This window comes from Peromyscus californicus, unplaced genomic scaffold (genome assembly GCF_007827085.1).
Source record: "Peromyscus californicus insignis strain IS unplaced genomic scaffold, ASM782708v3 Scaffold_11__1_contigs__length_118956290, whole genome shotgun sequence".
Classification (NCBI taxonomy): Eukaryota; Metazoa; Chordata; class Mammalia; order Rodentia; family Cricetidae; genus Peromyscus; species Peromyscus californicus.
This window is the reverse complement of record NW_026294402.1, coordinates 34,823,044-34,846,345: the sequence shown is the minus strand read 5'-3', so window position 1 is coordinate 34,846,345 and position 23,302 is coordinate 34,823,044. Positions and strand designations below refer to the sequence as shown.

At 46.0% G+C, this 23,302-nt stretch overlaps 1 protein-coding gene across 2 annotated transcripts in view; it reads right to left on the bottom strand.

Moving 5' to 3' along the window:
* The window catches only part of Clmp (CXADR like membrane protein), a 105,802-nt gene that overhangs the window by 5,908 nt on the left and 76,592 nt on the right, over nucleotides 1-23,302 (bottom strand). For both annotated transcript variants that reach the window (XM_052757263.1, XM_052757254.1), the window contains exons 3-6: nucleotides 18,341-18,498; nucleotides 7,521-7,722; nucleotides 6,593-6,760; nucleotides 3,999-4,121 (exon numbers count right to left, since the gene is read on the bottom strand). In XM_052757263.1, the coding sequence (XP_052613223.1) occupies nucleotides 3,999-4,121; nucleotides 6,593-6,760; nucleotides 7,521-7,722; nucleotides 18,341-18,498 (651 nt within the window). The remainder of the gene's footprint in view (nucleotides 1-3,998; nucleotides 4,122-6,592; nucleotides 6,761-7,520; nucleotides 7,723-18,340; nucleotides 18,499-23,302) is intronic.

Below are 23,302 nucleotides of genomic sequence, written 5' to 3'. Positions count from 1 at the left end.
CCTACTGCTGAGCCATCTCACTGGCTTTGGGTTTATTTTCTGTGGACAAATTCAGTTCAGGAATGTTCTTTTCCTTATGGCCCCACCACCAATCCATAATCTGAATGGATTGTCTACTAACTGAAATTGAAGTTGTTTCTTACTTTAATTTTCACAATTAAAGTAATATTTCATTAATTTCCCTGTATGTTTGCATACTTTGGGAATATCTCTAACGGATAAATTCACAAAAATGTTGCTGGGTACAATGGAATGTATTTTTCTGTCTAAATTTGAATGGAATAAAAAAACAGGCATGGTGGCACATGCCTGTAATCCCAGAATTTGGGAGGCAAAGGCACGAGAACTTCAGTGGGTGTGAAGCTATCCTTGGCTATATAAAAAGTCTGTGGAAGCCCTGGGCTGCACCATGAGCCCTGTCTCAGTAAGTAATATATATACTAATTAAATATATGAATAGAATGGATTAATAGTCGTGGCATACTTGTACAACAAAACATTACAGAACAATGAGAATGCCCAGTTGGTGGGAATCATTGCAATTGCAGCATTTGGGAAGTTGAAGCAGGAGGAATGTCTGAGTTTCAAGCCAGTATGGTTTTCCAGCAAATTCAAGGCCAACATCAGGTACATTGCAAGGCTCTTTCTTAGAAAGACAAAAGCCAAAGTCTAAGGATGTAACTCAGTAGTAGGCTGCTTGCTTAGAATGTGCCAGGCTTACTGGGTGGTTGGTGGTGCATACCATTAATCCCAGCACTTGGGAGGCAGAGGTAGGCAGAACTCTATGAGTTCAAGGCCAGCCTGGTCTACAGAATGAGTTCCAGGACAGTCAGGGCTATGCAGAGAAACCTCGTCTCCAAAAAACAAAAACAAAAACAAACAAAAAAAAAAAAAAAAAGAAAAGAAAAAAAATATGTGCTAGGCTCTGAACTCCATCTCCCCACACCTTCCTTTCCCCTAAACCCAGAGAACCTCAACACCAGCCAACATATTACAGCTACAAGCACCAATGAAACAATGAAGAATTTCAGAAACAAAATGTGACATAGAAGAAATCAAGATAAATAGAATGATTCTCTTTACTCGGGATCTAACACAGGAAAGGTAATCTATCGAGTTAAAATCTGAGTCTTAGAGGCTGAAGGCAGCAATGATTGGTCTGTGTCTGTGATGGCATTGATAAGGACGCACACATATTCTATCACAATGTGCAGTCAGGGTTTATGTAGTCTTCTCTGAAACTTCACTACAATATATTTCCTCTTTCCAAATCTAAGGTTATAATAAAAGGCGCTGAAATTATACTCTGGCCAAGAATATAAAGTACTTGGTTTCCCCCCTCCCCATTTGTTACTTTATTTAAACAATTTTGTTGTTGTTGTTGTTTTATGACAGGGTTTCTCTGTGTAGTCCTGGCTGTTCTGGAACTTACTCTATAGACCAGGCTGGCCTTGAACTCACAGAGATCCGTCTGCCGCTCCCTCCAGAGTGCTGGGACTAAAGGCGTGCGCCACCAAGACAGGTTAAAGAATGACTTTTGAGACATGGTTTCATGAAGCCTAAACTGGCCTCATATTCTTTATTAAGAGAATGACATTGAACTCCTGGTCTTTTTGCCTCCACTTCCCAGGTATTGAAATTACAGGTATGTACTACCAGAGCTGGCTAAAGAACCATTTTATTGTTGTTGTTTCAATACCTTTCTAAGAATTGGTATTATTGTTTGTGTATGTGTGCACGTGCACGGCTTGGTTTATAGCCCAGACTGACTTTGAGTCCATGGTTCTCCTTATTGCTGAGATTATATGTATGAGCTTCCATACCTAGTTGGTACTATTTTATTTTATTTTATTTTAGTTTAGTTTCACTGTCATGATAGCTTCAAATAAAAAAGGTGGACTTTTGACATGACAGGCAGCTCATAGTTTCTCTGTGAAGACCTTGTTAAATTCATAGGACAACTGATGTTTGACAGGACAGAAGTCCACTTCCTGACCCTTTGTAACTCTAACACAGCTTACAGACCTCTGCGCAGCAGGAAGACACAGGCTTCCCATTCTGGTTAAATAGGTGACCCCAGAGATCACAGCCTGCCATTGTGTAGATGGAACATTAACTGTTTTGCTGCCTACCCCAGCGATCTTGACAATCTCCAAGTTAAAGTGTCTCTGTCCCTAACCTAAGGTTTCAGGTGCTCTTTGGACCAGTTTTAACATCCTAACAACTCCTTCATTAACTAGTGAGGTAGTTTGTGTGTGTGTTGGGGGGGGCATGCACGTGCCACTGTACCCTTGGTTGGCGGTCACAGGACAACTAGAGGGAGCTGATTCTTTCCACCATGTTGGTCCTGGGCATAGAACTTGGCTTGCTGCCAAGAGCCTTTATCTGCCGACCACTCTTGCTCACCCATGACTCACTTCTAGCAAATAAAACACACCTCTGAGGCTTTGCTTTTACGGAATCACTGCAAGTCTTAGTTCTCAAGTCTCTAGAACTCCAATGACTATTTCAGGCTGGCCAGCAGCCACAGGGAGCCATTTTAGAGGGCTAGCCTCCAGCATCCAGGTCTTATAATGTATGCAGCACAGATGACTCACTATGCAACCTCTCCTGAGGAGAGAGTGAGCCCGACTTCCTAGCTAGGCCACTCTTGAATTTCCGGCTTACAGAAACCGAGAGTCAAGAAGTTTTAAGTCACTAAATTTGGGGCAATTTGTTACACAGAAATAGAGACAAGTATGCAAGCTGGTTTTATTTTGTGACTTGGTTTATGATGTCTTTTTTTTTTTTTTTCCACAGTGGTTGGTAATCCCCATGATGAAAGTGCTGTTGCTGCACCTTTGAAGATGTTTTGGCAGGCTGACATTTCTGTGGTCTATGAGCTTTAGAGCTGGTTAAGACTGTTAATTGCTTTTCTCTCTTGTCATGTTTGTTTATTTGTTTGTTTCGAGACAGGGTCTCACTATGCAGCCCTGGCTGTCCTGGAACTCATTCTGTAGACCAGGCTGGCTTCAAACTCACAGAAATTCACCTGCCTCTGCCTCCAGAGTGCTGGGATTAAAGGAGTGTACCATTACACCTGGCTCTTTCCTTTCCTTAAAAAAAAAAGTAATTATAAAGTGGTCCAAGCTGGCATCAAATTCACTATCCTCCTGTCATAGTATCCCTAGTGCTAAAATTATAGGATGCATCAAAACACCTGACCCGACTTTTCTGTTTTGTTGTTGGTTTTTTGAGACAGGGTCTTATGTAGTCCTGATTGGCTCTAAACCTCTTGTATATAGTGAGGGATGACCTTGAACTCCAGATTATCCTGCCTTCACCTTCTAAACTGGAGGATTATATATGTATCTCTGACCTCACCCAAGTCTGTGTGTGTGTGTGTGTGTGTGTGTGTGTGTGTGTGTGTGTGTGTGTACAGAAGCATGGTGCCGGCACCCAACTGAGGGAGCTACCCATGCTATGCAAGTGCTAGTCCACTGAGCCAAATTCCCAGCTCCATAGTTCAGAGGACTGGCTAATTCACATTAGTAACCATACAACCAGTCAAAAGAAAGTCTTTCTGGAAAGAAAGACTTTGACCTTGACCTTATTTTTACTCATGATTTAAACATTTTATGCCAAACTGTAATGCAACAATAAAAAATTTAAATGAAACAAACAAAAAAATCCTTTATGGAAAGTTGGGGGTTTAGCTCAGTGGTAGAATGCTGGCTAGCATGCCCAAGGTACAGAGTTTTATCTCCATTCTAAAAGAAAGGCAACGTCAAGACACTCACTCACACTGTACAGGGCAACCCCAGGATACTCACACTGTACAGGGCAACCCCAAGACACTCGCTCGCACTGATCAGGGCGACCCCAGGATACTCACACTGTACAGGGCAACCCCAAGACACTCGCTTGCACTGATCAGGGTGACCCCAGGATACTCACACTGTACAGGGCAACCCCGAGACACTCGCTTGCACTGATCAGGGCGACCCCAGGATACTCACACTGTACCGTCACTCGTACCACACAGCTCTCCTTTCCAGCCTCGTTGCCCGCTGTGCACTGGTAGAGCCCAGAGGAGTCCATGGTGAGATTCTGCAGCAGCACCCGGCCAGGGTTGTTGTAATCTAGACAAGCAGAAAGCAGAATGGTAAGTCTCCTCCAGGACAGTGTCTATACTGTTTCCTGTGGTGCATCACTGACCTGTGAGGTCAAATGGTTTGATGGGATGAAATGACAGAAAAGATCTTGTGTTGAAACATGGGAAATAGGTAAATACTATTTTAAATGGTTGGGCAACCTCAAGAGTTACAAGAGATTGGGAACGAAGGGCCTGGTGGCTGTTTGAGAGGCTGAAGCAGGAGAATCACCTGTTCATGGTCTAACTGGGCTACAGAGTGAGTTCAAGGATATTCTGGGCAACTTCTGGAAATTCTATCTGAGGGGGGCTGTGAGCATGTACAAACTCCTAGTTCCAATCCCCACTGCAGAGCCAAAAGAAAATGGAGAGCATTCAGTGAATACTAAAACAGTTCATTTAGTTAGAGTAGTTTATATAATCCATTTCCCCAACCCTCTCATTTTAATTTTTATGACATTTGAAGAAAGAAGGAGGGTTTTGTTGTTGTTCAAGTTTACAGATGAAAAATGAAATTTAAGAGATTTAACAGTAACCTAGTCATGTTGGTAAGGCCCTATAACTCCAGCAATTGGGAGACAGAGGCAGGATAATCCTGATAGTCTTGAACTCTGTGTAGCAAGTTCTATGCAACCTTGGCTCTATGACATCCTGTCTCAAGAAATAAACAATAACAGCAAGAATGGTTCACACTGGACTTGGTGGTAACATATGCTTGTAATCCCAGCACCTGAGAGGTGGAGGCTGAAGGATCAGGTGTTCAAGGCTAGCCTGGGCTACATAAGACCCTACATCTGATCTTGGCCAAAGGTTGAGAGTAGACCTCTGCTGGTTAGGTTTCTTTTTTTTGGTGGTGGTGGTGGGGTTTCAAAGTAGGGTCTCTCTGTGTAGTTTTGGAGCCTGTCCTGGAACTTGCTCTATAGACCAGTCTGGCCTCAAATTCACAGAGATCTGCCTGTAGCACGAATCTTAAAAGGTCTTATTAGCCGGGGGGTGGTGGCGCCCGCCTTTAATCCCAGCACTCGGGAGGCAGAGCCAGGCGGATCTCTGTGAGTTCGAGGCCAGCCTGGGCTACCAAGTGAGTTCCAGGAGAGGCGCAAAGCTACACAGAGAAACCCTGTCTCGAAAAACCAAAAAAAAAAAAAGGTCTTATTAATAAAAACAAACTCGGAACCAGGCATTGGGGTGAATGCTGAAAGATCAGAGAAGCAGAACAAGCCACAGCCACCTCGCCTCACCAATTCCTCAGCTGATCCTATTTCCTGAGACTGGAAGCTTCTGAATCCTCATCCAAATGGATCTCAGCTGAACTGCTGCTCAAAAGCCTAAAAGCTTAACCAGCTCTAGTTCCTCGTCCTCACACCTTAAATACCTTTCTGCTTCCTACCATCACTTCCTGGGATTAAAGGCTCTCGTTACCACACCTAGCTGTTCCCAGTGTGGCTTTGGACTCACAGAGATCTAGACAGATCTCTGCCTCTGGAATGCTAGGATTAAAGGCGTGTGTGCCACCATTTTCTGGCCTCTATATCTAGTTGCTATTCTGTTCTCTGACCCTATATTAACTTATTAGGGTGCACAATATTTTGGGGAACACAGTATCACCACATCTGCCTGCCTCTGGGACTGAAGGCATGCACTACCACTGTATGGCTTTTTTTTTTTTTTTTTTTTTGCTGGCTAGTTTTTGCTGGTCACTTTGACACACTTGGGAAGTGGGATCCCCCCAACTACATTGATCTCTGGGTGTGTCTGTGAAAGATTGTCTTGATTGATGGTTGATATGGGAGGAACGCCCAGGTCACTGCAGGTGGCAACATCCCTAGGTAGGAGGGCCCAGGCTGTGTAAGAAAGCTAGTTGAGGGGCCTGTTCTTCCAGAAGTCCTGAGTTCAGTTCCCGGCAGCTACATTGTGGCTCACAACCATCTATAATGGGATCTGATGCCCTCTTCTGGCAGGCAGACACACACGCAGATAGCATACTCATACGTATAAAATAAATACATGAAATCTAAAAAAAAAGAAAAAGAAAGAAAGCTAGTTGAGCATATTGAGAGAGAGAGAGAGAGAGAGAGAGAGAGAGAGAGAGAGAGAGAGAGAGCAAGTTGGTTCATGGATGGTTCCTGCCTGCACGTTCTTATCTTGCCTTCCTGCCTGACTTCTCAAAGATGGACTGTGACCGGGGAGTGTAAGATAACACTCTCCTAGCTGCTTTGGGTCATAGTGTTCTACCACAAGAGCAGAAAAGCAATCAAGGACAGGATGCTAGATGAGACCCTAAATCAAACCAAACAGAGCAAACCAAACTAATGACAACCGCACAAACCCATGACGATGCACTGAAAGGAGACTCCTCAGCCTGGTCAAGGGCGTCCGGCGCGCTGCTGGCCCGGCAGATTTGGAAGCCGTGGCCACTGTATTATATTTTTGGCCCCGAAGACTGACAGGAAGAAGACTTACCAATTCTGGATCTGGGCGGCAGGTGCTCATCCTCTCCCTCCTTCTCCCGGATGCGCTGCCAATAATACACAATGGGCTTCGTTCCAGAGGCAGACTCACACTGCAACATCAGGTCGCTGCCCTCCGTCAGCTCTCCTTCCAGCTCACACTTGGGCTTGGAGGGTTTCACTGGCAAAAAAAAAATTTTTGAAAAAATGTGATCATGCAGAAATTTTCCTAATGCCAGGTTCAGAGGAAGAACTGCACCCTGCTTGGGTGTTTATTTAGTCATCCATCTTGCCGACTTTCGTTCAGTTTTGAGTTGAAGCTCATCTAGCCATGCTTCACCTCCTGAAGCCCGATCATCTTCTCCCCGGTCCCTCTCCCCAGCATCCCTCAGCAGCTACTCCCAGTGGTGGAACCTGCCGTGCCTCAGAAACCCCCATGCCACTTCTCAAAAAACAGATGCTGTTTTTTACTGGGAATTTCTCTCTCTCTCTCTCCTCTCTTTTGGTTTTTCGAGACAGGGTTTCTCTGTGTAGACCCCGGAACCAACAATGGTTAAAGTTGTCCTCTGTCCTTTGCACGAAGGCAGTAGCACACACACATGTACACACACACACACACACTAAATAAAAAAAAGTTGAAAAAGAAAATTATAATTACGTTTTCTTCTCTCATTATGGTTAAAATCTAGAACATAAATGTTTCTTTGTGGGAACTGGCCCTGGTGATGTCTACATGCACACTACAAGAATTACATAGGTGATTTTACTGCCTTCTGCAGCTGGCTAGGCCCCCCTTGACACCTCATAAGATGCAGGCATGTTTTTGAGACAGGGTTTCTCTGTGTAGCTTTGGCTGTCCCGGAACTCACTCTGTAGACCAGGCTGGCCTCAAACTCACAGAGATCTGTCTGGCAGGCATTTATCTTGGGGTCCTACCTTACCTAGGACTTTGAGGATGACATGGCTCCAAACATAGCGTCCTGAGTTCTTCACCTTGCAGGTGTATCGGCCTTCGTCGCTTGGCTTCAGAGGTTCAATTTGCAGGGAGGCATCTCCTGCCAGGAAGTTGGAAGCAAAGGCCACTCGGCCCTTTTGTTCTTCAGTCAAGTTATTGTAGACATGACGACTGGAGTAAGTAATAACCTGGGGAGACAGACAGAGGCAGCGTCAAGGGGTGGGACCCTTCCCGGTGGGACCCTTCCCCATTCCCTTCTGCCGTCAGGATGAGGAAAGGGCCAGGTGTGGTAGTGCATATCCAGTATCCCAGCACCGGGGAGCCTGAGGAAGTAGGATCACAGGTTCCAGGCCAGCCTGGGCCAACAAAATCCTGTCAAGAGAGAGAGAGGGAGGGGAGAGAGAGAGGAGGAGGAGGAAGAAGAGGAGGAGGAGGAAATGGAGGAGGAGGAGGAGAGGAAGAAAGAGACTATTCTCAGTGACACAAAGCAGTCAAGTTTGGGTTGATTCTAAAGGCTCAAGAGATTGTTATTAGAATCCGAGTATAATGTATTTACTTAGGCTTTGCTGTTTCTTCCAAAAATAATACTTTATATCTATCTGTGTAGTATTTACTTATTGATTGTTTATTTTAGGGACAGTCTCACTGTGGTAGACCTGGCCAGCCTGGAACTTACTATGTAGACCTGTCTAATCTCAAACTCATAGAGATCCACTTGCCTCTGCCTCAGGAGTGCCAGAGCAAAAGGTACTACCTGGCCTGTGCAGCCTTTGTTAGAGGTTTGACACCCCTCCAACCCCCCCCCCCCCCCCCGTCCCCCTTTGCCTTCCCCACAGATAAGAATAAGTTACGTGGAGGGCTGGAGAGGTGGTCCAGCAGTTAAGAGCACTGGCTGCTCTTCCAAAGGATGTGGGGTCAATTCCTGGCACCCACATGGTGGCTCCCAAATGTCTGTAACTCTAGTTTCAGGGGATCTGGCACCCTCATCTAGATATACATGCAAGTAAAACACCAATGTGCATAAAATAAATATAAATAAATCATTAACTTTTTTTAAAAGTTACTTAGAAAAAAACCCATTTCTTCCGCTTTGTTTCCCCAGTTAGGGAAAACACACTTTAGATTTTCCTAAGAATAGAAAACGATTCCCTCCTGGTCAGTGCATCCTGCCTGCCCATCAGCCTCAGGTCTTTGCTCTTTCCCTGGGTCATCTCAGTTGTCTTTCCTGTTAGTGACAAGAGCCATGCTGATGGAGTCCACCAACGCCTCGGCCCTTTAACTGCTGCTCTGCCATCCTGTCTGGTTTTGTCACCAGCAAACAGGACTGCTTCCCACCAGATGCGGAAAAGCCACTGCAAGACCCTTTCCTTGATTCCGAACACAATGGAGTGAGATTAGCAAGGAGAGGAACATAAACTCAGAGTACATTTCCTTGCTTTACTCAGGACACTGCAGGAAGGATGTGCCTGAAAAGTTGGTGGCGGTTGAATCTGAAAGATAAGCAGGCTACATAAGGGATGAGAGGTGGGGAGAGGAGAGCATTCCAGACCCACAGGACAGCCCTGCAGTAAGCATGGAAGTATCTGGGGATCTCCCGGGCACATTTCTGGACACAGCTGTTCCGAGTTGTCTCGCCCAAGAGCCTTCACCCAGCCCCAGCCATGTGCTGTGGTTCTGCCACTCAACAGAGGCTTTCCTGAGAAGTCAAAGCTACCAGTAAAACGTCCATTCTATCTAAACTCCTTGGTGCTGTCTTCTAAACACAGAAGCTTAGTAATATTTGCTGAGTTAAAAAAAATGCAGAGAGAGAAGACAACATCTTTCTTAAAGCTTCTATGTCAGATGCTGCCCAACACAGAGAAATCAAAGAGAGGTAAGGCACAGCTCCTACTCTGAGGAGCTAGCTCAAGATCTTGGGAGAAGAGAGAGAGAAAAAAATGAGAGAATACTAAACATTATATCTTATTATATTTGTGTTTATTCAGTACTGTCCTCTTACCTTCAAATACCAGTACTGTCAGGGCAGGTGTGGGCATAGGCCTGGAATCCCAGCGTTTGAGAGGCAGAGACAAGGTCTAGCATTCCTCCTGCCTCACCATCCAGATAATTGGGACTATATATAGGTGTACCCCACTCTATCTGGACTGAGCTCATCCCTAAGTCTGGCTTCTTCCTGGTTATGGCGTATTTCTGACCTATCTAATCTATGCTACAAAAAGCTGTCAAGTTAACCTTACTGACGTGAAATGTGCATTCTCTCCTTTGGTTCAAAACTCTAATGGCTCCTTACCACCTTTCAGAGATGACCAGACTCAGCCTAGGGGTTTCAAAATCACCGCCACACTACATTCCTAATGCCCTTCCCAACTGGTTCAGTTCACACAGCTGAGGACCAGCAGCTTGCTTCATTTCCCTGGTGTAGACCTTAAAAGGTCTTATTAATAAAAACAAACCCAGAGCCAGGTATTGGGGTGAATGCTGAAAGATCAGAGAAGCAGAACAAGCCACAGCCACCTCACCTGGCCACTTCCTCACCTGATCTTATTTCCTCAAACTGGAAGCCTCTGTGTCCTCATCTGAATGGATCTCAGCTGAACTGCTGCTAAAAGCCTAAAAGCTTAACAAGACCTCTAGTTCGTGGTCCTTATGACTTATATACCTTTCTGCTTCTTGCTATCACTTCCTGGGATTAAAGGTGTGTATCACCATGCCTGGCTATTTCCAGTGGGGCCTTGAACTCACAGAGATCCGGATGGATCTCTGCCTCCCAAATGATAGGATTAAAGGTGTGTGTGCCACCATTTTCTGGCCTCTATGTCTGTCTAGTGGCTGTTCTCTGACCCCAGATAAGTGTTTTAGGGTGCACAATATATTGGGGGACACAATATCACCACACCCTGGCATCAATATGCGTTGTGCTATCTGTGTGGCCCACCCTGGCCTTTGCTGACTGTGTCGCCTGCCCCACTTAGGTAATTTTCCCTCTCTCTATCTCCACATAAAGAAGCTCTGTTCATTCTTTGAAGTTTGAAGTCAATGTTAACGTCTCATGAAACTTTTCCTGATATGACAGGCTGGGAAGGGTTTCTTCACTGTGCTCCCATCTCTAGCATTTCTTCGTACCATTTTTTTTTAATTCCTTTTGGGGACTGACAGTTGAGCCCAGGGTCTTGTGCATGCTGAGCACAAGCTGCCATCGAGTTACACTTCAGTCCCTTAACCACTGGCCTGTGAAGAACAGCTGTGAGAAGACTTTGGCAATGGGCAGACAGGTTGCTTTCTGTAATGTTGGGCACCTCCGGGGAACCCTGTGCAGCGGTCTGATTTTATGTACAGTTGTGATCTTTAGCTGGGCTACTTACCCGCTCTACATTCAATATGCCTTTATTAAAACCATACTCTGAGCCAGGTGCAGTGATTCATACCCATAAACCCAGCCCTTGGGAAGCTGAGGTATGTGAGTTTGGGGACAGCCTGGACTACCGCATTACCTGTCTTAAAGCAAAACAAGACAAACCCCCACACCGTCTGCTTGGTACTGTGCTGGAAATTATCCACCGCAAAGGAAATAAGTGTCGAGAAACGTTAAAAGATAACTTTTGAAAAAGAGGTAAAACTGTGACTCATTACATGAAAAAAGAGCACGGTGTCAGGAATTTTGATCTTTACTCAGTAAATGACTGAAAACCAGCAAGGAGAGAAACATGTGCTAACAAACACTTACGATCTCAGCACCCAGGATGCCACGGCAGAACGGTCACTAGTTTGAAGCCAGCCTGGACTACAAAGCAAGTGCCAGGCTATGAAAACCTGTCTCAGAATAAAAACACAAACCGACAAACCAAAGCAGGAAGATGTTACAACCAGGTCACATGAGAATTAGGACTAAAAGTGTATGTTTTCCTTTGGACAACACTGATTGGTTTCTCTGGGAACGATAGTGACTTTCACTGCTGTAGCTCACAAATGTTACCATCAGCCTCTAACTCATGATCCTCCTGCCTCAGCCTCACAAGCCCTGGGATTCTTTGTGCTGCCACTTGTGGTGATATTGTGTTCCCTAATATATTATGAATACTAATAAACTTATCTGGGGTCATAGAACAGAACAGCCATTAGATAATAGAGGCCAGAAAATGGTAGCACACACACTTTTAATCCTAACATTCTGAAGGCAGAGATCCATATGAATCTCTGTGAGTTCAATGTCACACTGGAAATAGCCAGGCATGGTGACACATGCCTTTAATCCCAGAAAGTGATGGCAGGAAGCAGAAAGGTATATAAGGTGTGAGGACCAGGAACTAGAGTTGGTTAAGCTTGAGGCTTTTGAGCAACAGTTCAGCTGAGATTCATTCAGATGAGGACACAGAAGCTTCCAGTCTGAGGAAACAGGATCAGCTGAGGAACTGGCGGGGTGAGGTGGCTGTGGCTTGTTCTGCTTCTCTGATCTTTCAGCGTTCACCCCAATACCTGCCCCCAGGTTTGTTTTTATTAATAAGACCTTTTAAGATTCGTGCTACAGCCACTATACCTAGCTCTGGTGTTGCTTGTCTCTGGCCACGATCATGGAGTCTTCTCCTTCAGAAGTGCCTCTTTTCTTATTTTTGCTCAAGAAACATTCACATAGGCTGCCTCTTGTATATAGCCTTTCCTGTCCCTCAGTTAGTATGGCACCCTGTTGTTCGAATCTTGTATGGTCTTATAATAAAAAACCCAGAGCCAGATATCAGAGTGAAAGCTGAAAGCTCAGAGAAGCAGAACAGCCAGCCACTAGTTCTTACCTATACAAAATCCTCAGCATAAAGAGTATGAGTTCCTGTTTCCTCACGCCTTATATACCTTTCTTTGCCCAGACATCACTAGCTGGGATTTAAGGCGTGTGTGCTTCCCAGTACTGGGATTAAAGGCATGTGCCACCACTGCCTGACTCTGTTTCCAGTATGGCCTTGAACTCACAGAGATCCAGACCAATCTCTGCCTCCTGAGTGACAGGATTAAGGGTGTGTGCCACCACTGTCTGACCTCTATGTCTAATCCAGTGGCTGGCTCTGTCCTCCGATCCCCAGGCAAGTTTATTAGGGTACACAATATATCACTACAGTACCCTCAACCTTTTTAAAAAATTTTTTGACAGGGTTTCACTATGCAGCCCTGACTGTCCTGGAACAGATCCACCTGCTTCAACCTCCTGAGTGCTGGGATGAAAAGTGTGCACTACCATACCTGCCTGGCTGTTTGTATTTAGTGTGTGTGTGTGTGTGTGTGTGTGTGTGTGTGTGTGTGTTTCTGTCTGTGTATAGGTATGCATGCACACATGACTTGTGACTTGTAAGCACACAAATAACAGTGCATGCCAGAGAACAATCTGTAGGCGCAGATTCTCTCTTTGCACCAAGTTGGTCCCTGGGATCAAACTCAGGTCGTCGGGCTTGGCTGCAAGTGCCTTTACCCACTGGGTCAGCTGGCTGGCCTGATTATTTTACGTGCAGAAAAAGGTAGTGACGAGAGTAAACTGTATGTTGTCGTCCGACAGAACAATGAAAGTCAATCTAACCATTTTGCAAAGAAAGGAAAGAAGTAACTATATGAATTACAGCTGTCGTTAGGCTGTGTTTGTGGAGTTCCCGGAGGACCTGGGTCAACTTGTTCCGACTTGCACGGAACAGATGAATCTGCTCAGCAGCCTGGCAGCTCCTCTCTCTGCTGTGCTGTGGCCTGGGAAGCAATGGCAAAGTTGCTTGTCGGTTTCATTTCTACTTGTTTATTTGTGTGTTCGTGCGTGCCACGGCACGTGAGTGGAGGTCAGAAGACAACCTGTGGGAATCAGTTCTCTCCTTTCCCCATGTGGGTCCTGTGAATGGAAATGCAAGCACCGTCACCCTCACCCTCCGAGCCATTTTAGCTGCCTGGGTTCTTGTTTCCCATCAGGGGTCTTGCTCTAAGCCACAGGGGAGAGGAAAGAGTGATGTGTAAGACGTTACTATGGCAACTGGAAATTGCTGTTTTAATTCCTTTTTTCTTTTCTTTTTTTAATTTTTATGTACATTGGTGTTTTGTCGGACACCCTGGAACTGGAGTTACAGACAATTGTGAGCTGCCACGTGGGTGCTGGGAATCGAACCTGGGACTTCTGGAAGAGCAGCCGGTGCTCTTAACCACTGAGCAATATTTCTCCAGCTTCCTGTTTTAATTTCTTAATTTGAGAACATAGAGAAAAATTCTGTTGTAGGTTGCCAGCTGACTTTTGGGAGGAGTTTCCCCTTTGAAATTTATCCAGCCTTAGGACAAAGGAAAAAAGTACTTGAATTCTTTGGCTACACTACCAAGACTGAAATACACGAGTCCCCAGAACTGCCTACTCACCCCCAGATGTTCCCTGCCTGTTCTGAGCATCCTAGACAAATAGATGAAAACATTTCTCACATTGAAATGCAAAGCTAAACTTGTGATTTGCGTCATTGCTTAGCCCCCGCTACACACCACTTGTCTATTTCAGCCCTTCCCGTCCCTTGCACCCACCCTCAGTCCCACTCCTTTCTCCACACCCTGGAAGTGGTTGTAAAGTTCTGGCAGCTTTACCCACTATTTATTTCTTATCTCTGTCTTGAGATTCCCAAGTACGAATGACTGTGGTTTAAATTATTGTAAACTGGGTGTGGTGGTGAATGCCTGCAGAATCAGCGTTCAGGAGCTTGATGGGAGAGGAAGGGGAATGTAAGGCCAGTTTGGGATATACAAGTGAGACTAAAAAAATATTTAAAAAATTTCTCTGTGTGTGTGTGCATGTGTGTATGTGTGCATGTGTGTGCATATGTGTTTGTGTGTGTGTGTCTGTGCACAGTCATGCACTTGCTAAGGTGTGAGTCAAGTGAAGGAAGAGGCAGGGGAAGGGAAATCTTTATTGTATAGTATGAAATTATGCCTGCTTTTAGTTGAGGTTCTCTTAACTCCCGGTACCTGTGTCAGAGTGGTTTGCCTTAAAATGCAACATGTCCCAAGCACCCCTCCAATCTTTCTAAAACTCCATGACATTATTTTAGAAACGGTTTTAACCTCCCTAGTACGGCTGGCTGGGAGATCTTCCTTGCAGCCCCTACAGGCTTACGGCTTTAACTCCACCATTCCAGCTGCTTAGGATTTCCCAGCCTTTGAGTCTGTGCTGGTGCGTTTCCCTCAGGGATGTTTCAGAGACTTAGCCCAAAGCTGCATGTTGTGGTCTATGCCTGTAATTCTGGCACTGGAAAGGCTGAGGAAAAAGGGTTTCAAGTCTAAGGCCAGCCCAAGCTATGGAGACTCTATCTCAAAAGTAAAAACACTGGGTGTGGCAATAGATCCCTGTGATTTCAGGGTTCTATAATGATGATGTATACAGTGTTCCATCTGCACGCATGCCTGCAGGCAGGCCAGAAGAGGGCACCAGATCTCATAGATGGTCGTGAGCCACCACGTGGTTGCTGGGAATTGAACTCAGGATCTCTGGAAGAACAGCCAGTGCTCTTAACCTCTGAGCCATCTCTCCAGCCCTGATCTCAGCATTCTTAGAGGCAGAACAGGAGGACTGCCAGGGATTTGAGGGCACCCTGGGCTATAGCAAGACTCTGTCTCAAAAAAGCAAACGAAAGTTTTGCATCAGCTTTTTTTTTTTTTCCTTCTATAGGAAGCTGTCCTTGACCTCCTCCTCCATCAAGTCTTGGGGGGTGGTCCGGCTTTATCTCTAGTTTATCTCCTTATCTCTAGTTTCACTTTCTGGGGTTTCATTACCTGCAGCCAATCACTGTCCAAAAAGCATTTAATCTTGGCACTTTGGAGGTAGAGGCAGGTGGATCTCTGAGTTGGAAGCCAGCCTGGTCTACTCAGGACAGCCAGGGCTACACAGAGAAACCTTGTCTTGAACGCTCCCCCCCCCCACCCGCCGCGCCCCCCCCCCCCCCAATCCAGGAACAAACAGTATGAACGATTTAAATTGTGCGTGGTTCTGAGTAGTGTGAGGAAGTTTTTGCAGTCCTATCCCATCCTGCCTGAGCCATCCATACACCGTACCTTTATCCAGCCTGTCCATGCTGTATAGGTGACCACTCATCAGTCATCCAGCAGCAGGCTGTTCTTGGATGGCTGTCCAGGTAGTACTTATGCTCAAGGAACCTGACTCACAGATTAAAGCAGAGAAATGGTAAAAATTTGGATATGCTGAAGAGAAGACATAAAGTCTTCCTTCAGTGAAAAGGTGAAGATTCTTGCCTTCATAAGGGAAACAAACGAAAGTACCATGTGCTGAAATCGCTGTAGTTTCTGGAAGACTAAATCTTTGCTTGTTCATTGAGACGGGGTCTCGTGTAGCAACGACTGTACTACTCCTACTCTTTATGTAGCTCAGGAGGACCCTGAACTTCTGATCTTCCCATTTCCACCTCATGAGTGCTAGGATTACATGTGTGCACTACCACATCCAGTTGATGGATGCTGTGAGTTGAACCCAGGGCTCTGTGCATTCTGGGTAAGTGCTTCCTCGAGTGCATTACCTCCCCAGCTCCTTTCCCCTCCTTTCCTTTCTGAGTTATTGAGTGTCTTTCGCTGTAAGCTCCCAGGAGGCAGTGATCTGACGGTCTCTTCACAGTCGCCCTGGCAGGTAGACTGGCATAGAGCGAGCGCTACACAAATCTGTGGGGTCTGAATGACAGAACAGACGACCATCCTTAGAACATCAGCTGAAGGTAAGTTAGGAACTCACGACTGCAGAAAGCCAGGTGAGCAGAGCTTTTAACCCTACCTTAACTTCCTCACTCTTCCGGGTGTTCGGCCATAGAACTCAGCAGCTCTTTTTCCCCTTTACTTTAAATGAAAACTTTTGGGCAAAAGTTATATGAGTGGTGATTAAAGAGAAAACTGGGAGGTGTTCTGAGTGAGTGGTGATAAACCACCAATATGCACAAAAGAGAAAATATTCAGCAATATCTGTTAAAGACGGTGGGAACATCTATTCCATTGGGGTAGTAATGACAGCTGTAGGGACTTGCTGCCAGGTCGTGAGTTGGGGGCAGAGATTGGCTCAACTCTGACTCAAAGGCTAAGTGGGGCCTTGAATTATTAAGAGATTTGAGCAGTAAGAGTGTCTGTCTCTGTCGACTTGGGATTTTTGTGGAAGGTTGGCCAGTTGATTCGATATTGAAGATGCCCAGCATGAGAAGTGCGCTGAACTGACTGGGCAGGACTCTCACTCCAGACAGATCCCACCAGGACAGAAGAGGTGGCCCAAGATCGCGAAGAGCTCAAGAGCTGGACTCAAGGCGGGTCAGAGGAGGGTCTTGTTCAGTGTTGCTCTTTGGCTGTTATTCCAGAAACGCCCGTTTCCTCTGTTCAGAGCTGAGAATAGCATGTCTGTGACTGACCAAGACATTCTCAGAGCAAACACATTCCGGTTAAGGTGACCTCGCTCTGCAGAGAACAGGTCGTCTCTGGAGGCCGTGCTATGAGAACAGGATGACAAGCAGTGTCACACAACAGGTGATGCAGGCTGCCGTGTAAGCAGCTGAAAACCCCAGTGTGATCCTGAGATGGGTTTTTAGTGGGAACCTTAGCTTCTCCCAGCACAAACCATCCTAGGAAATTAGTAACAGGGGCATTTAGAGGAAAGGACTAACTTTCTTTCTTTTTTTAAAAAATTAAGTCAGAGAAAGAAGCAAAGCTCCATAAAAAAAAAAAAGGAAGGCAAATTTAAAAGACTTCCCAAGTTATAGATTAAAAAAAAAAAAAAATCACAGGGCTGGAGAGATGGCTCAGTGGTTAAGAGGATTGGCTGCTCTTCCAAAGGACCTGGGTTCGGTTCCCAGTACCCATATGGCAGGTCACAACTGTCCGTAACTCCAGTTCCTTCTGGTGTGCGTGAAGACAGGTCACTCATATACATAAAATAAATATTTTTAAAAAAGAAAAAGGTAAGTCTTTTAATAAAAACAACAGTAAGTCAATGTGTAAATGAGAATAACTTAACTGTAGAGTACCTGAACGAGGAAGACCCGGCTGCAGGCAGCCAAGGCGGAGAGGATGGTAACTGTACGTTACTTGCTCATAGCATCTACCGACAGGCAGCCCAGGGCATCGTCAGGAGCCTGAGCACTCCAGCTTTCGTCCCCACTGCCAGAAGCACAGGACCCCCAAACCCATCGTGGCTCTACCTACACGGAGCGTGGAAGTCCCAAGCCTGTTTCTTTTTTTTTGACTTCCGAGGCAGCAGTTGTCATGTGGACTAGCCACATTTGTGAACAGCATTGTCCTGTTCGTGCCCCTCTCCATCACAAGGTGTTTGTCGTATCCTGTGGTCTTTAGAACCTGGAAGTCATGACTGTGCAAGTCCAAAACCTGGGCAGGTGATGAGAGTTCCAGAGAAGCAGGAGACAGCGAGTTCTGGGCGTGGAGCTCTACCCACTAGCCTGGGGGACAGCTGCTGCATCTTAGCTCCCTTCTTAGGTGAAGATGCCAATGACACAGACTCCTTTCCCCCGTGCCAGTGGCTTTGGACTAGTTCTGCCTAGCCCAAAGACTCTCTTACTCTTGTAACCACAGAGACTCTTCTAGTCTCTCTTTTCTTTGGGGAGACAAGGTTTTTACTATGTAGCCCAAGCTAGCTTCTTGCCTGTTCTTCTTGCCCTTGCCTCCTGAGTGCTAAGATTATAGGTGTGAACCACCTTGGTCCTTTTCTGTACTCTTGTATGTGAAGTCATTCAGGTTAATGTGAGACGAGAATGATTTGAAGAAAGCAGATGCGAGGGTAGAGAGGAGAGCCACCCTAGCCAGGAGGGTACTTACCACTTTCTGGTTCCCTTCATTATCCGTGAGCAGCCATTCAATGTCCAGGGTGTCTTTCTCTGGAAGCCCCAGTTGATGGTGACAGGGCAAGGTAACCTTTTCCTCCGCCACTCTCTTGATCTCAGTGTGAGTCCCCAACGTTCCAACATAATAGGATACTGAAAGAGGAGAAACCTCTAATGAGCAATGCAGATGCTGGAGGACAGTGTGCACGGGGCAGAGATCCCAAGAAATAAACCACAGGAGCTCCCGTAGGCAGGGAAGGGGCAGGTCAAGGCTTTGGAGATCCCGGGCTGGAAGGAGAAGTCCTTTGCCTGCCACTGGCTCCTCCCAGGAGCAGAGCCAAAGCCGCTTCAGACTCCCTGGATTTCACCCTCTGGGTGCCTGTCTTTCTTTCCTCGTTAATGTGTTGGTTGGCCGTGGTTTGTTTGTTTGTTTTTAATAATTTATTTTTATTTCATGTGCATTCATGTTTTGCCTGCATGTATGTCTGTGTGAAGGTGTCAGATCCCCTGAAACTGGAGTTACAGGCAGTTGTGAGCTGCCATGTGGGTGCTGGGTATTGAACCTCAGTCCTCTAGAAGAGCAGCCAATGCTCATAACTGCTGAGCCATCTCTTTAGCCCCTGGGTTTTTTTGTTATTTTTGTTTTTCTTTTTTCTTTCTTTTTTTTTCAAGACAAGGTTTCACATCATAGCTCGGGCTGACCATGAGTGTACTATTTAGGCCAGGTTAACCTCAAACTATTAGTAACCCTCCTGCCTCACTAGCCACCATGGTCAATTCCTCTTATAGTTTTATTGTTGTTTGCTTTTTAAAATCAATTATGAGATCCTTGCTGGGCCTGGTGGTATAGGCTTATAATCCCAGAAATTTGGGTGGTTAAAGCAGGTGGATGAAAGGTTCAAGGTCAGCCTAGGCTACAGAGGGAGTTGAAGGCCAACCTGGGCAACTTAGTGAGTTCCAGGAAAGGTGCAAAGCTACACAGAGAAACCCTGTATCGAAAAACCAAAAAAAAAAAGAAAGAAAGAAAGAAAAGAAAAGAAAAGACCAAGCACAAACAAAGTGAAGAGAGGCTTGTGGCTATCGCCCAGTGGTCGGTGTTTGCTCAGCACATGAGAGGACCTAGGTTCGGTTCTTAGTACCTCGGTAAACAACACCGAATGACGTAAGTCAAGTATGTCTTGTCATCTACCAGAAGCTTCTGGAAGGATGGCAGTCACACAAGCCCTGGGTCGAGCTACAGGCAGCTCTTGTTCCTGAAGTTACAGAGTCACTGAAGCTGGAGAGAACCCCCCAGCTTTTCTGTTTCAGTGAGAACCTTCTTAGTTTTCAAATGAGAACCTTCTTATTTTTCAATGAGAACGTTCTTATTCTTCAAATGAGCTGCTGCTCTAACCCCAGAATGAGTCTTGTTTTCCAGTGGCATACATTTAGGAGGATGAAAAGATGACAAATGCCACTGTAATAAGAAGGGAAATTATTCACAATAGAAGGATTACACAAATGTAGAGAAAAGAAATCGTGGGCAACTGATCACAGCAAGGGCTTTGTAAATATTAGAAATACTGTCTGCAAATCATCTGTCTAGTATAGTGTTTAGCACTTTGTGAATGAAATGTTGTTATTGTTAAGTGTCTCACTGGTCATGCTGATGCACATCTGTAATCCCAGGTGCTCAGGGCGCTGAGGCTAGAAGATGACTTGAACTTGGGCATGACAGGGAGACCTTGCCTTTAGAGTAAAGAAAACAAGAGCTGAGTACAGCGCCCCGTGCTTGCCACCCCCAGCGCTTGGAGGCTAAGGCAGAAGAACCCAAAGTTTGGGGCTACCTGGGCTAAAAAACCTCTAAGAAGATGGGGCTAGAGAGGAGGTTCAGCAGTGAAGAGCACTGGCTGTTCTTCCAGAGGACTAGAGCTCGGTTCCCAACTCCCATGTCAGGCAGTTCACAACCCGACATCTGCTTCTTGCCACTTTCTATCATGTGTACATCAAGTTCTCTTGGAACAAATGTGGTGTAAAACACAACACAGTGAGATGAAACCCACATGTCACACTTGTGCTTGAACAAATGTACGCGTTGCCCAGCTTATGTGGCACAATCGGTTTAGAAATAATACTTTCAGTTTCCTTTTACTGTGTGTGGGAGAAAGATTTCCTGTAAATTAACATGTTTTTGCATTGTGGGTCTGAATACATGGCAGATAGCCAGTCAGCATTTAGACCTATTTTACTGACAAGCAAACTAAGGCATGGGGGAGAAGAATCCTGCTACGAGGTCGTGATAACTCCTTTAGAGCAGAAGCACTCTCTAACATAATCCATTTCCCTCTAGTTCCCCACAGCAGCCCCCAGGAAAGCTGAGAAAGTGGCCTGTCTGCATTGTGTTGAGATGAGCATGGAGGAGGAATCACTGGCTTCCATCTCGACGGAAACCGCCAGAGTCATCCTAGCCTCACACAAAGCTAGAGACTGGCTCCACCACCCAAGTGCATCCAGGAGGCCCTTGCGATATACAGAATAAATCAGTGCAGAGGCTCGGCTGTGAGACTTGCCGAAAGAGGCCACTAGAGGGAAACAAAGGCTCAGATCTGGCTGATGTCCCCAGAGGACCGGAACACGGTGGTGGGTGGTGGTGTGCTCCGACAGAACTGTAGCTTCTATTTATAACACACCCAGAATTAAACAGAGCAGCACCAGGAGGGTGCCTTCGTGAATACAGATGACTTAAGCCAGGCAGGGAGCATCAACCAGAGCCTACAGATCCGCTGTGGTCCTTGAACCTCAAGTCCCCAGACTCCAAGATGCCACCAGGATCTCTGCAGATTTCTGTGACCCTTTTGTCGTCTTAAAATAATAGTCACTACCATATGTTGATTCTACAGTCTGAGCTGGCAGGGGCCTTGGTAGTATTTGTGGGAGCTGCTTGGCATGTGTCTGCCATCTGGTGGGTGAGAGAGAATGGGCAGTCCAACCACCCTATGGCTAGTATAGGGTTCCCTGGGCAACAAGGCTCATTTTTTTTTTTTTTTTTTTTTTTGGGAAAAAATCCTTACAGATGGCTAAACTTAAGAAGAAATTGCAGTCTAGCTAAACTAGTGAGAGGCAGGGGTGTGGGGAAGAGGGGGGTTTCTGAAATTTTGCTGTAGCATTTGTCTGTGGGAAGAGGTATTTATTGGAAGGGGACTTTGGAAAGAGATGCTTCTGGTGTATATGTAAAATACTTTCCTGGGAGCCACGGGCTTTCCCCTGCGGGGCTTTTACAGGCAGTCCCCACACTTACCCAGGTGCTAGGGGGAATTAACCTCTCAGTCTTGATGTTATCAGCAGGCCCCTAGCCCTGGGACCGGCCATAGGAGCTGCCCTGGAAACAGCTCCTTCCCTGCTCCTCTGTAGTGAGGAAGGGGCTAGTTCTTAGAGGATTGTATTCAGTCAAGATTAGCTTACGGTTTTGCTCTCCAAAACCTTGAGTTTCATTAGATTCTCTTGATCATTCCCGACTGCCTTCAAAAAGATCAGGCAAGAGGAAATTTTTAACAAAACCCATACTCACTCCCTCTCCCCCCTCTTCCTCCCCTCCTCTCCCTCCCTCCCCTCCCCCTCATAGTCTGTTGAGTATACTTCATAAGGAATAGTGGTCTGGCCAGTGACAACAACAGTCTCCAACCTCTTTTTCCTTAATAGGACTTGCCCACTTTTCGAATGTCTGGTGAGTACAGGCTCCCAGCTACATGTCCCCAGGCTCTGGGGAATGAACAGTAGAAATGGTCCCTGAAGGTACAGTCACAGTAGGCTCTAGGAAAGTCACAGAGCTTGGTGTAGGGGCTATGATCTGAGTTATTTATCAGCCTGTGTAGGTCAGAGTTTACAAACTTAGAGTACCACAGTAGGTTATTTCTCCCATGGCAGGGATCTAAGTCTGTCCAGGCACATTGTAGTGAACAGTGGAGTGCCCTCTAGTGGTGACAGTCATGTAGGCGTCCTTTCTTCAACTGAGTGATAATTCTTTTCTCAATGGTTCTGGGACATTTAGCATTCACTAATCCCGAGTAGGAGGAGTTTTCCCATATTTTTCTTTACCCAGAATGCATGAGTAAGCCTCAGGAGAACGAAAGCACCACGTTTAGTTAGAAAAGCAAAAGGAAGGGCCATTCCAGTACTTGCAAGTCTGAGACAAGAGAAACACTGAGTATCGCGACTTCAAAGTTAGCCTGGGCTGCAGTGACCTATCCCATCAAAAAACAAAACAATGAAAATAAAAAGGACTTTGGGAACCTTCTCATCAACCTCTCATTGCATAGACCAAGACTCTGAGTGACTCAAGCCAAGTTTGTGGAGTTCTGTAGGGAGAGGGGGATGTGTATGCACTTGCACGAGTGAGACACCCTCACTTTTCTGGAACACCGTATGCACTTCACCAGGCACCATGATGCCATAGCAAGAGTGAGCTTTGGGATCAGACCTGGATTTAGAGTCCCTGATCTCTCCCAGCCTTTTCTTCTCTGTAAAATGAAAAGAAAAACACTATCATCCAAAGGGTGTTGGAAGGATTGTATGCGGCTGGTGCCACGGATCTAACAGAGCGCACACTCAACAAACGGTGGTTATTATTGTTGACTGTCACACTACGTTGTAAAAGACAAGGGGAAACACGACAGGCACGAAAAAGCACAGCAGAGGTGTGAGGTGTTTGGAAGGAGACAGTTCTGGGGACACAGGCATGCCTTAGCTGCAGAGTAGAGGGAGCACCCAGAGCAGGGTGGGGTGTGTGTGGCACGGCGCTCCTGCCCTCTCTTACCAGTCTCTCTCCCTACCAGCTAGTGAGGTTCCTCTTCTACAAAGCAAAAAGCATATGCTGCCCAGCCCAGCCCAGCCCAGCCTCATTGCTTTATGAAGATCTTCAGAAGAGAGAGAGAGAAAAAAAAAAAAATGTGTGTGTGTGTGTGTGTGTGTGTGCTGGAGA